General features: G+C 52.4%; 1 protein-coding gene and 1 long non-coding RNA gene across 2 annotated transcripts; one reads left to right on the plus strand and one right to left on the minus strand.

The window, feature by feature from the left end:
- Positions 1–2,571: 2,571 nt before the first annotated feature.
- Positions 2,572–4,512, minus strand: LOC308589546. The gene is made up of 2 exons (XR_014009375.1): positions 4,067–4,512; positions 2,572–2,960 (listed from the first exon to the last, which is right to left on the minus strand). It is a non-coding gene; the product is annotated as an uncharacterized lncRNA (long non-coding RNA).
- An 82-nt stretch (positions 4,513–4,594) lies between these two features.
- SOX21 (SRY-box transcription factor 21) lies at positions 4,595–9,527 on the plus strand. The gene has a single exon (XM_081198610.1). It carries the CDS (start codon positions 6,990–6,992, stop codon positions 7,845–7,847), a length of 858 nt encoding a protein of 285 aa, XP_081054736.1. The 5' UTR covers positions 4,595–6,989; the 3' UTR covers positions 7,848–9,527.
- The last annotated feature ends 1,894 nt before the right edge of the window (positions 9,528–11,421 follow it).

Genomic DNA, 11,421 nt, shown 5'->3' on the forward strand with positions numbered 1-11,421 from the left:
TGGGATAAAATGTTTGGGAGCCACTGATGTAGGGTTCCTCCCTCTATATAATTTCAATATGAATTTCAAGTTTGGAGAAGCCAAAAAAAGGAAAGGAAGAAGTGAAGAAAGAAGTCAGTGTCATAAGAAGTAAGTGAATGTACCATCAAGTCTTTCATGTTAATTGGAACGATGTATAGGTTAAAAAAACGCCACTTTTTTACAGGGAGTGGATGAATTCATTGGCTTAGTCCTCTGCATTCGCAATCATTTGGTCATTTAATATGCAGTCCTATATTTACTTGACTGGAAAACTATGGGACTTACTTCTATATAGAGAACATATAGAGAAGTGTGCTATATGATCCCACAACTTAGTGCACTCCTGAAATATCAAAAAGTTTGGAGAGAATGATTCAGTAGCAGCCTGAAAGGATTAAATTGTTTTGAGCTGTAGAAGATCTCAGTGATTGATGACTTGCATGGTTAATGACTCAGGAACTTGCATTGGTAATATTGAAAATGTGAAAAATAACAATAATAAAGGCTGCCTCTGAGTATATGCAGAGGGCTCCCCACTCCCACCCCCGCCTACTAAATTACATAGCCATTCTTTATGAAAGGATTAGGATAAAGTCTTCCACATCTGAAGCAGTTTTTCATAGCTTTAAGTTGAATATAGAAGAGTACAGTAATTAGAATAGCATTTCACTTACAAGAACAATCAACCATCTTCTGTCTCTCTCTGCAAAGCATATTTCAAGAAATAACAATGGTGGTGATAATAATATCTCTTACATTATTGGCTTTTTCAATGCATAAAAAGAGGAAACTTATACATTGCTTAACTGGACTGGTCAGATTCCAAGCAGGTGATGGAAAAAAGCATAGGACTAGGCCTGGAATCAAGTCCTCACTTTCTCATTAAACTCACCAGTTGATATTGAGCCAATCACCAACTCTTGGTCTACTTCACAGGGTTGTTGTGAGGCTCTATAGAAGAGAAAAACGTGTGTGGTTTTGAGGTCCTTGGAAGAAAAGCAGAGTACAGTGGTACCTTGGGTTAAGTACTTAATTCGTTCTGGAGGTCCGTTCTTAACCTGAAACTGTTCTTAACCTGAAGCACCACTTTAGCTAATGGGGTCTCCTGCTGCCGCTGTGCTGCCGAAGCACAATTTCTGTTCTCATCCTGAAGCAAAGTTCTTAACCTGAAGCACTATTTCTGGGTTAGTGGAGTCTGTAACCTGAAGCGAATGTAACCCGAGGTACCACTGTATGATGTAATAAATGGCATAAAAGGCATTGTCAGTGACTGAGAGTAAATCTGGGCATGTCAGTCCGTGTTTGTGATTCTTCCCCAGAATTTGCAGGGTGCTTCATATTTATTATTCAAAGCATGGTAAGTGTTGTAGTCGTTGTAACGGTGTTGTGTTCAATTATGCCAAAATGAATTTTTTGTGTTAAAAACACACAACAACAACTTCGGCTGCCGTCCTAAACGCACCATGATAAGCCCCACTGAAAGCAGGAGGACTCAAATATACATTAAACACGTGTAGGATTTGTTTAAGGCATTTGACCTTAAAACAACAGCAGCAAACACATTTGCCTATCCGAAATTCTAATCTGTGTGATAAAACGTAATCTTACTAAAATCCGCCCCCTTTTCTTAAATCCATGCCCACGGTTTGAAGGTCCAAAGTACAAATGGAGGAGGCTATTTCAGGACTGTGGGGTTTTAGAAAGGGTGGCAAGTCGCACCCCTTCCCTTCTCGCTCCCCCCACTCCCCAGCCTCCACATATCCTCTTTTTTTTTGCTTCCCGGTTTAACTCTTCTAAACCCAACTGAAGCGAATGACACACAAGCGGAGTCGCTCCTTTGGTGTCCGCATTAATCAATCTGACACGTCCATTCATGCCGTGGCCACGGGAAGGGAGTGTTAATCGTTGGTTCTCTTTGACTCTTGAAGGGTGTAGCATTTTGCCATATGCTGGTATTTTCCAGATCTGGCTCTCTTGGGGCGAGGGAATTAGTCGACCCTTAGTCTTCTGGGTATATATGGCTGGCCTGTCTACCCGTTTCGGGAAGGGAGACAGCGGGGGGGGGGGGAGCTGCTCCCATTCTGTTTATTGTAACAAAACGAGTTATAAGAAGTTCCCAGAAAAGATACGGGGAGGGGGGGGAATCCCATGTCAGCCGCTTTCCTGCCTGGTAAGTAAATTTCTCAAAGAGAATTTTCTAGCCATCCTGAATGGTTCAGATGCCACAATTGGCAAAGAGATGGATTTTTCTTTCTTCATTTTTTGTGTGGAGGCCTCGTAAGACCTTGCAATGTGGTGCATGCCTACTCAGAAGTTAGTTCGAATGGGTTACTGATATGCTTCCTTGAAATTCAGCCCCCGCTGAGTACAAGGGGACTTTCTGCTTCTTCTTGCAAAAACCGAAGCAGATTGTAGAAATACTGTAAGGCACGAGTCACGGAAGCACTTTTAAGTCCCTTTGATTTCGCTTTCCATGCTCAGAACTAAGCTCGCTGTGTTCAGCGGGACATGTTCCCCGGTCAGTGTGTGAGTGGCTGGGACTTCAAATAATTATTTATTATTATTATTATTTATTACATTTGTACGCCGCCCTTCATCGGAAAAGCCTGAGGCGGTTCACAACAGAAAAATACAAAATGAGAAGGCAGAATACATAGTGACACAGAAACGAACCAATAACCCCACCTCCCACAAACACAGTTTAAAGAGGAACATTTTTGCCTGGTGCCTAAAGATGTATAATGAAGGCGCCAAAAGACCCTCGCTGGGGATAGCATTCCACAAATGGGGAGCCACCGCAGGAAAGTCTCCTCCACCCTCCCGACTTCTGCTGGAAGAGAAACAGGAAGAAGGGAAGAAGGTCCACCATAAAAGTGCTGATTGCTTTTTTCAAATCTCAGAAATAGGGTCCCTTGACTTCTCCAACTGAACCCAAGAATCTGAAGAAGCCAGAGTAGAGAGTAACTGAGGTTAGATGAAGACATCGTCTGCCTGCGTTTTTCTCCCTCCCTTACCCTCTTCCTCCTTTTCCAGATTCCCCTCTAATCCCAGTTTTGATTATATCGGTGTGAACATGCAAGATTATCTGGGTGTGAACATGCAAAAGCGCCTCCTTCCACTCTGGCCTGGCTGGCGTTGTTGAAGTACCGGTAGCTTCACTTTTATCCAGGCACCTGTTAGTTTTCTCTCTCCTTCGGTCTAAAGTTGGCGGCATGCATTTAAACAGGGGGCGTCGTGGAATGAGCCTGCAGCCCCGCTATACCTGGCAGAAGCAGAATGAATGAAGTTCTGGGGCTCAAGATTGATCTCTGGAAGAAAAGACCTTGAAGAAGGGAACAATACCGCGATGCCCAACCGAAGTCCCAGTTAAGTCGCAGCGCTTGAATTCAAGCCGACTTTGGTGTCGCTGAACGACACCGGCTGGACAAAACGCTTTGAATGTCAGTCCGGAGTGAAACCGATTTAAGTCGTGCTAGCACCAAGGAGACTTTAATCGGTTTAAATCCAGACACTGCGCCCACGCAGTGCATTCAAAGCGCATTGTCCCTCTCTGGGAACTCTCGTTTAACTCTCACAGAGCTATAGTGCTCAGCACCCATAAGAACCACATTTCCCAAGATTTTTGGGCCGGAGGGAGGAGGAGAGAGATGCGTGTTTTAGATGTACTTTAAACCTGGATCGGGCTGACAGGTGGCTGCAGCAATTCTTCACCTGCCTAGTTGGGGACGGGGAGGGTCACTTAAAGGAAAGGCGGATGAGTTCAGAAGCAAAAGGTTTGAGGGTTAGCTGCTAGACTGATGGCAGGGTCGAAGCAGGTAGCGGGACAAATTTAAGGAGGGGTAAGTCGCGGGTCTGGTGGGAAGGCGCCCGGCAAAAGCGATCTGATTTCAGAGCTATCCGACGTGGGATGGGGGAAGCCTTACTCCCCACCCACTTCTGCACTCTTTGATCCGAGGCATCCCTTCATGCAAGTAAAAAAAAAAAAAGTCCCGTTGATTAAAAATGAACTGCGCCTCTCCACCAATAAAATCAAAAATCAAAGTACCGCTGCTTAGGGTCGCATCCTCTACAGAGCATCATTCCACACACAGTGATAACGTTTCCAAAGACATCGGAGGGGAGATTGGAGGAGCAGCCGCAGGAGGAACTCCCTACCGAAGTTGATGCTCTGAAGTGACCGAATTTCGGAATAAATCGTTGAAGAGAGCGAAAGGGAAAGTGCGAGGCGTGGTGAGGGGGGTTTCTTGCCTCCCCCTTGCAAACTGCAACGGAAGAAATGCGCTTGCTGAACGTCCCCGTCCCCTCCATGGGCGTAGCCAAGAGGGGGAAGGGAGGGGCAGCTACCCCCCCAATCAATAATAATCAATAAAAATACATAGCAAACTGAGGTTCTTTAACAAAAGGCCTGCCCCCCCCCAACAAAAATCCTGGCTATGCCCATGCCGCTCGTCCTGCCTGAGCGAGCCCGCGGGGGGGGGGCGACGTGGGCTCGGTGCTCCCCCCGACTCCTTACCGCCGGCCCTCTCCCCCTCCTCCCACCCCCGCTAATTCCCTCCCCCAACCATCGCCCGCCTTGTGGTATTGATCAGAGTTCTCGGATCGAGGCAAAATAAGCTCTCCCCCCGCTCCCGTCCCGTCGATCAGCCTCGCCTTCGCCGGGGAAAGAGTTAATGGTCCCTGCCGGGCCGCTTGCTTCCACACACCACGAAGGTAAGTCACAACCAAGCCCGCGCGCCGCCTACGTTCAAACCAGGCGAGCGGGTTTTCCCTTGACAGACAGACCGGCAAGTCAACGCGACGGCAGCCGACCTAGCAGGTGATCTGGTAGCACAGAAGCAAGGGGCCGGTTGAATAGGTTCCCTCTCCACTTCCCGCCGTCCAGCAGACAAATATGGGGGGGCGGGGTCTCCTTCCTCTCCGCCGTTAGCTCCCTAAGGATTTCGGGCCCTCCTCCTTAATTCAGGAGCCCCCCTCCCCGCCAGTTAAGTCTGAATTGCCATAGGGAACGGGGTGCGTTTGGATGCGCTCGTTATCCCGTCCCCTGCCTTCAGGATCTGTCCCGGGTCGTTTTTTCCCGGTGCGCCCAGGTGTGCACCTCGGAGGGAAGCGCCGCCTCCAAGTGGAAGAGCGTTTCCGAGAAAACTTCGCCAGCAAACTGTCGAGAGAGCACTTTTTTCCGCGCGCGCGCGCGAGAGAGAGAGATCCGCGCGGACCAACTCTCTCTCCCCTTCGACGGGCAAGTCGCTCTTTGGCGAGGAAGAGGAGCGAGAGCCAACGAAGCGCGCGTTCAGTTTGGGGAACCTCGTGAGCGATCGCAGCCGGAGTGCGATTGAAGCGGAGGGGACCCCCCCCCCGTCGAGAAAGGGGGAGCCGTGGCGGCCACGTCCGCCCCCTCTCCTCTGCTTCTTCGACAGGCGAAGCCGGATGGCCGGCTTTTTCGGAAGAGGAGGGCGCAGGGTTTCCAAAAGGAAAGGTCCCGGAGAGATGGCTCTGAGTGCGCACGCGCCCCGTTTTTCGGGGGGGGGGGGCGGACGGAGAGGGAAGGGAGAGAGGGAAACACCCCCCTGGCCCAGTCCCCGCCCCTCGAAGGCCTGCGGCGGCGTGAATGGGAGACGGAAACGCGCTCTCTTTAATCAATGGGACGCGGGGGAGGGAGGAGGGGAGGAGCCGAGGGGGGCCGCCCATTCACTCGCCTGACACCCCGCCCCCTCCTCCTCCTCCTGCCCCCAGATACACACGCTGCCCATGCACCATATAGGCGAGCCTAATGCCTTCGCCAGCGCACAGGGAGCAGAGGCTGCGTCTCGGAGGCAGCTGGCACCCCGCGCTAGGGCGAGATACGGATATAAATGCAGATACGGAGAAGGCGCTTCCAATCTAAGGGCTTTGCGCCTGGATCGTCCGTCGTCGACACCGGCCGCGTTTTCAGCTTTTGTTTTGTTTTGTTTTGTTTTCCCCCTCCTCCCTCCTCCCTCAGCCGCCTTCCGGCCCCCACAGGCTCCCTCTAAACTTCAGCGGAGCGGGGCGGGCGGGAGGAGCGAGCGGGCAGAGGTGGAGCCGACGGGAACTTGCGGCAAGTTTGCAGCGAGATCGGGAGAAAGGAGCCGCTCCGGAGAGCGCTTGGCCGCCGCAAGAAGCGCGATCGCTGGCCGGCCGCCTTGACGGCGCCCGTCGTCTTCCTACTGCGCCTTCGACGGCTGCAAGGAGCTGGTCGTGGCGAGCGCAGGAGGGGTGCTAGCGGCTGAGCAGCCCGGAGGGGAAAGTCCAGCCCGGGATCTCGAGGGGAAGGTCGTCAACCTGTTTCAGGAAGAGACCAGCGAGCGAGGATGACGGCCCGAAAGGAAGCGCCTCGCTCCCCGTCCACATAGGAAAGTTGACGGAGAGAGACGGGCGGGCACCGGACAGCCTGGCTGAGGGTCTCTGCGGGAAGCGGACAGCTCCCGTCTCCCTCTCTCTGGCAATCCAGATCGACTTTAGATTGGTGCATTGGACTTCAAAGAATAACACTCGTAACTAAGTTTTTTGGCCTGCTCGCACCGTCGGGTTTAAACTTTTCTCGGCGGCCAGTCATGCTGCCGGTGACGACAATCCGGGGCTCCTTTGCTGTCCTCCAGTCGGCTGTCAAATGCCCCGATTCCCGCCAAGAGTAAACGCCAGTCGGACTTGGGTGTTGCAGGGAGCGCTTTGCTCGAGCTAAGGAGCGGGCCATTGGAGGGCGGGGGGCGTCGGGGAACGGGACCCGAGGAGCAGGAGGAGAACCGACGGCGCGCCTAACTACCGCCAGTTATAGGCCGTGGCAGGGAGACTGCGGCGGGGTTTTGCCGGAGCACGTTTCGGGGTTCGGAGAGAGGGGGCAGGCACCCCTGAATTTGGGCGTCCGGAGCGCAGGAGCCACCATTGATTTCTTGCGGGTGGCTCGCAGCGACGGGCTGGGCGCTGCCGCCGCCGCTGCCGCTGCCGCCGCGGGCATGGCCAAGCCGGTGGACCACGTCAAGCGGCCCATGAACGCCTTCATGGTGTGGTCGCGGGCGCAGCGGCGCAAGATGGCTCAGGAGAACCCCAAGATGCACAACTCGGAGATCTCCAAGCGCCTGGGCGCCGAATGGAAGCTGCTGAGCGAGGCGGAGAAGCGGCCCTTCATCGACGAGGCCAAGCGCCTGCGGGCCATGCACATGAAGGAGCACCCCGACTACAAGTACCGGCCGCGGCGGAAGCCCAAGACGCTGCTCAAGAAGGACAAGTTCGCTTTCCCCGTCGTGCCCTACGGCTTGCCCGACGCCGCGGAGCATCACGCGCACCATCTCGGCCACCACCACCCGGCCCTCAAGGCGGGCGCCCTCCACGGCCACGAAGCCCTGCTGGCCAACCCGGAGAAGGCGGCCGCAGCCGCCGCAGCTGCGGCCGCGCGCGTCTTCTTTCCCCCGACGGCGGCGGCGGCCGCGGCTGCTGCTGCAGCGGCCGCTGCCGGCAGCCCTTACTCTCTGCTCGACCTGGGCTCCAAGATGGCAGCGGAAATCTCCTCGTCTGCGTCTGGAGGCTCGGGCGGAGGAGGCGCGGCGTCGGGGCTGCCCTACGCCTCATCGCTGGCTTACCCGACGGCTGGCGGCGCTTTCCACGCGGCAGCGGCGGCTGCTGCAGCGGCTGCGGCCAGCGGCGGCCACACTCACTCGCACCCGTCCCCGGGTAACCCGGGCTACATGATCCCCTGCAACTGCAGCGCCTGGCCCAGCCCGGGGCTCCAGCCCCCGCTGGCCTACATCCTCCTGCCGGGCATGGGCAAGCCCCAGCTGGACCCCTACCCCGCGGCCTATGCGGCGGCACTATGACATCCTGCCCCCCACGTTGGACCCCTGTACAGAGGAAGCCTGTGGGGCGCCTGGGGGCTGGACTCCGACGCCGGACTCTAGCCGACGGGACCCTCTTCTTCCCAGCCTGATGCTGCTGTTGCCGCCGCCGCCGCGGTGCCCTCCAGCCATCTGCTCTACGGGGCCGCCGACTGGGGTGTCCGGACGAGAACATTTCGCCTCTCCATCCGTCTTTTCGCCTCCCTCGCCGCCCGTCCATTTCTTCAACCTGTTGCCTTCCCTTCCCCACTCCAGAATCTGCTCGCGCTGCTCCTCTCCTCGGGTTTCCTCGACGGATTTGTTGGAGGGTGATGGGTGGAGAGAGAGGAGAGAGGTCGCGCGTCTCCCGGTGGAGACGCTTCGGGTAGCCCGTTGCCTTTTCTGCTCGACGTCTCTTGGGATTGCCTTTTTCTTTTCTTTTCTCTCTCCTTAACCTCTCCTCCCCCCCCAAATCCTCCCCTCTCTCTCCCTCTCTCTCTCCACACCCCCTCTAAATCCTGTCCTGTCCACAGTAGGTCCAGAAAAACGGACCCAAAGCCATCAGCCTTGACTCCACGCTGAACCAAGTGGACGAGGCGCGCACAGCTAACCACCCCACGAAATAAGCAGAGTTTGATACCTCGCTTTAGGAGGAGGAGATCGGGTCACTCAAAGGAGAATCAGTATGCACTCTCGCTGTTGATTTCCTCCTAGCTCACCTCCTTTCGCCCTTCCCCCTTTTCATGTATACCCCAAAGTTCCCCATGATGACAACTTTTGTAATTCTGGAGAAGGGACCTGTAAATGTCTACATGCGCGTGGGAGCTTTAGGTGTAAGACTGCTTCGCTGTATTATCTGAGTCACTTTTTAAAAAAAATGAGATATAGATATATATATTGGCTGCGATCCTAAGCACACAGTACCTTGGTAATGGGTCTCGTTGCAATCCATGGGGCTTGTTTCCAAGCAAAACTGTGCAGGAGTTCGAGTGCCATAAATAGACAGCGCCAACCACAGCAAAACACCACCGAGGCGAATTGCAACAGACTGCGAAATCCCTTTTGGGGGGGTTTCGGAGTTCAAACTAAAAATAAAAATCAGACTTCTTGTCTGAGAGATAATTCTATACTTTCTGTGATGTTGGCGTATCTAAAACTGCTGTGTTTTCAGCGAAGACGTTTGAAATCCGCTCCCTTTCGGACACTTTCTCACGGCAAAACCTGGAGTGCTTCCATGCCATTTAGCCCGACTGGGGAGGTGGGGGAAGGGAGAAAATATTCTTCTTATTCTTCTTTTAAATAAAAGCATACAGGATTCAGTTGCAGGAAATGATTTTGGAGGGCGGGGGAAGTCATTCTGAGCAATCTCTTCCATCATGACCATTTTCGTTTACTTTTGTAATGTGTATATTTGGATTAATGTTTGTGAATCAAGTTGGCTAACCTGTATTTAGTTTCCTTTCCTTTTGTTTTTCGCTTTCTGTAATATAAGGTTTTTGGAGGGGGGGTACGTTTTTAAGTATTGGTTTTAACATTTGACGTGTATAAATGAGTTTGCTGGTGTGTTCTAATTTAAAATTAGACGTCTAAGCTATATCTGTACATTTAGAATCCGACTTACCACTCTGTTCATTTTGGAACAATGAGTTTAAATAAAAGCCTGAAGCAGGGGAAAGAGAAAAATACTCTATTTCTTGTTGAGTTACTTACAAGATTTTAATCTCAATTGCCCTTACCTGCCTAGGCCAGGTGAAGTGTAAGGTATCCTCCAAAGACTTTCTTTGTTTCGCTTTTGAATAGATTGACTAGGAAATCTAAATCAGACCATTGTAAGGTAGAACTAAACCCTGATTTATCACATTTGAAATCGTGAATAGGAAAGTAGGGTTCCCCCCCCTTAAAAAAAAAATCCAAGTAGCTCTATTATGTGGGGGGTGGGTGAGTGAAGAAAAAGAAACAGCATTCATTTGTTGGTTGGATAAGACACACAGGGAATCCTGAACCGGTTTCCGTGTACTGTTTTCAGAGTAGAAAGTTGTTTGCCTGCTCTGTCTTCCCACTACAAAGGGTTTCTCTGCTTCAAATCTGTGCAATTTGCTAAAAGTATCCTTGGGATATTTCTTATATTGCACACCTTGAGGTCGTCACCTGGCACTCAGGACATGTCGTCCGGGCCTGTTTGTTTTCAGTCTGAAGCAAATAATTAAAAGCAGAGCGAATGGGGAGCCACCCCAGTTAAATAACCTCTTTTAAGGACCATTGATTTCAGTGGCCAACGTCTGCATGCCGCCCTGTTAAAAATCAGCGGGCACTTACTTTGACGCTGCACCCCTTAAAAAAACCCCTTTAAAATTTCATCCAGGTAAGCACATTATCAGATCGGTGTGCCCAGCTGCAATTCTTGGCAACCTGGACTTGGAAGTTTTTCTCGCTCCGGTTACTTTCGAGAATCCATCCTCAGGGCTGGGGTGGCACTCGGTTTCCATTGAGCCGGTTTCTTAATTTGTTGAGGAGAGAAAGGAGGATGGAGAGAGGCTCATTGAGCAAACCTAAAAGGGAGGGGGGCTACTACTTCACCCAACGGAAGGGGAATCAAGTAGAAATAAAGCCCCCTTCAATCAATTTCAGCTTCCAAATCTATTTTATTAGCTTGGAGGAGTTAGCTCCCTGTTCCAAGGCTGGGCCCAACGTTTGCTTAGGAAGGGATTTCTTCTTGCAACTCCCCTCCTCGCTGGGCGAAATCTCCAGCGCCATTCTTGGCACGGTTGCTTGGAGGCAAGTCCCGCGGAAAAAGCAAGCGGGTCTCTTGCTCCCAAGCAAATGGGCACCGGCGTGCACACGTGCGATTGCTTCCCAGGCGCGTCTTTGACTCGGAAAGAGCTTCAGTGGGACGATCTCAACCGAGCATGCAGAGGACTGGAGCCTTAGTTTTTCGAAATGAAATGTCTGTGTGCATTTTGCGGGGTGTGGGTCGGTGGGATTCCGCGTGGAAGGTGGGAAACACCTCCGAGCAAGGATGTCTTTCCTGACCTGGCACTGCTCATTAAAGCGATCTTCCTTTGTCGCCACTCCAGCTGTCCCCCCACCCCCCAATATCCTAAGTGAATTCATATGGTTAGGAGCGATTATGCAAAACTAACTCGGACTGTCCAGGGGTAATTAGCCTTGACACGGTTAATTAAATCCCTTTCAGGGCTCGCCATCCTCCACCCCCCTCCTTTTGTGGCAGCCCATCATTGCTTCACATGGAACTTCCTGCTGCTCTCTAGAAATCCCAGCCCTAAATCTTCCTTGACCCCCTCTCTGTTCTGTGGACTCTCCTTGGACTCGAGGACCCGGGAGGCACCGCTGGCTTCTTCTTAGGCGCCGTAGGGCCTTATTTGTTAACTCCTAAGGCCCGTCGAGGGGCTGTTCACCAACGGAGAGCTTATAAAGGGTGGCTTCCCCTCCTCTCCACCCCAGAAACCCCTTTGCAATGCACGTGGAAATGGCGTTTCTCGTCCGCCTTGGACGAGAACGCAGAACAAGGGGGCAGAAATAGCTCCAGATTAATCAACCTGCCCCAAGATTAATCAAT

The sequence above is a fragment of the Podarcis bocagei genome (assembly GCF_964188305.1).
Source record: "Podarcis bocagei genome assembly, chromosome: 6".
NCBI lineage: Eukaryota > Metazoa > Chordata > Lepidosauria > Squamata > Lacertidae > Podarcis > Podarcis bocagei.

Coding starts and splice junctions, on each gene's coding strand:
- SOX21 (XM_081198610.1), top strand. CDS start 6,990: ATGGCCAAGCCGGTGGACCACGTCAAGCGGCCCATGAACGCCTTCATG.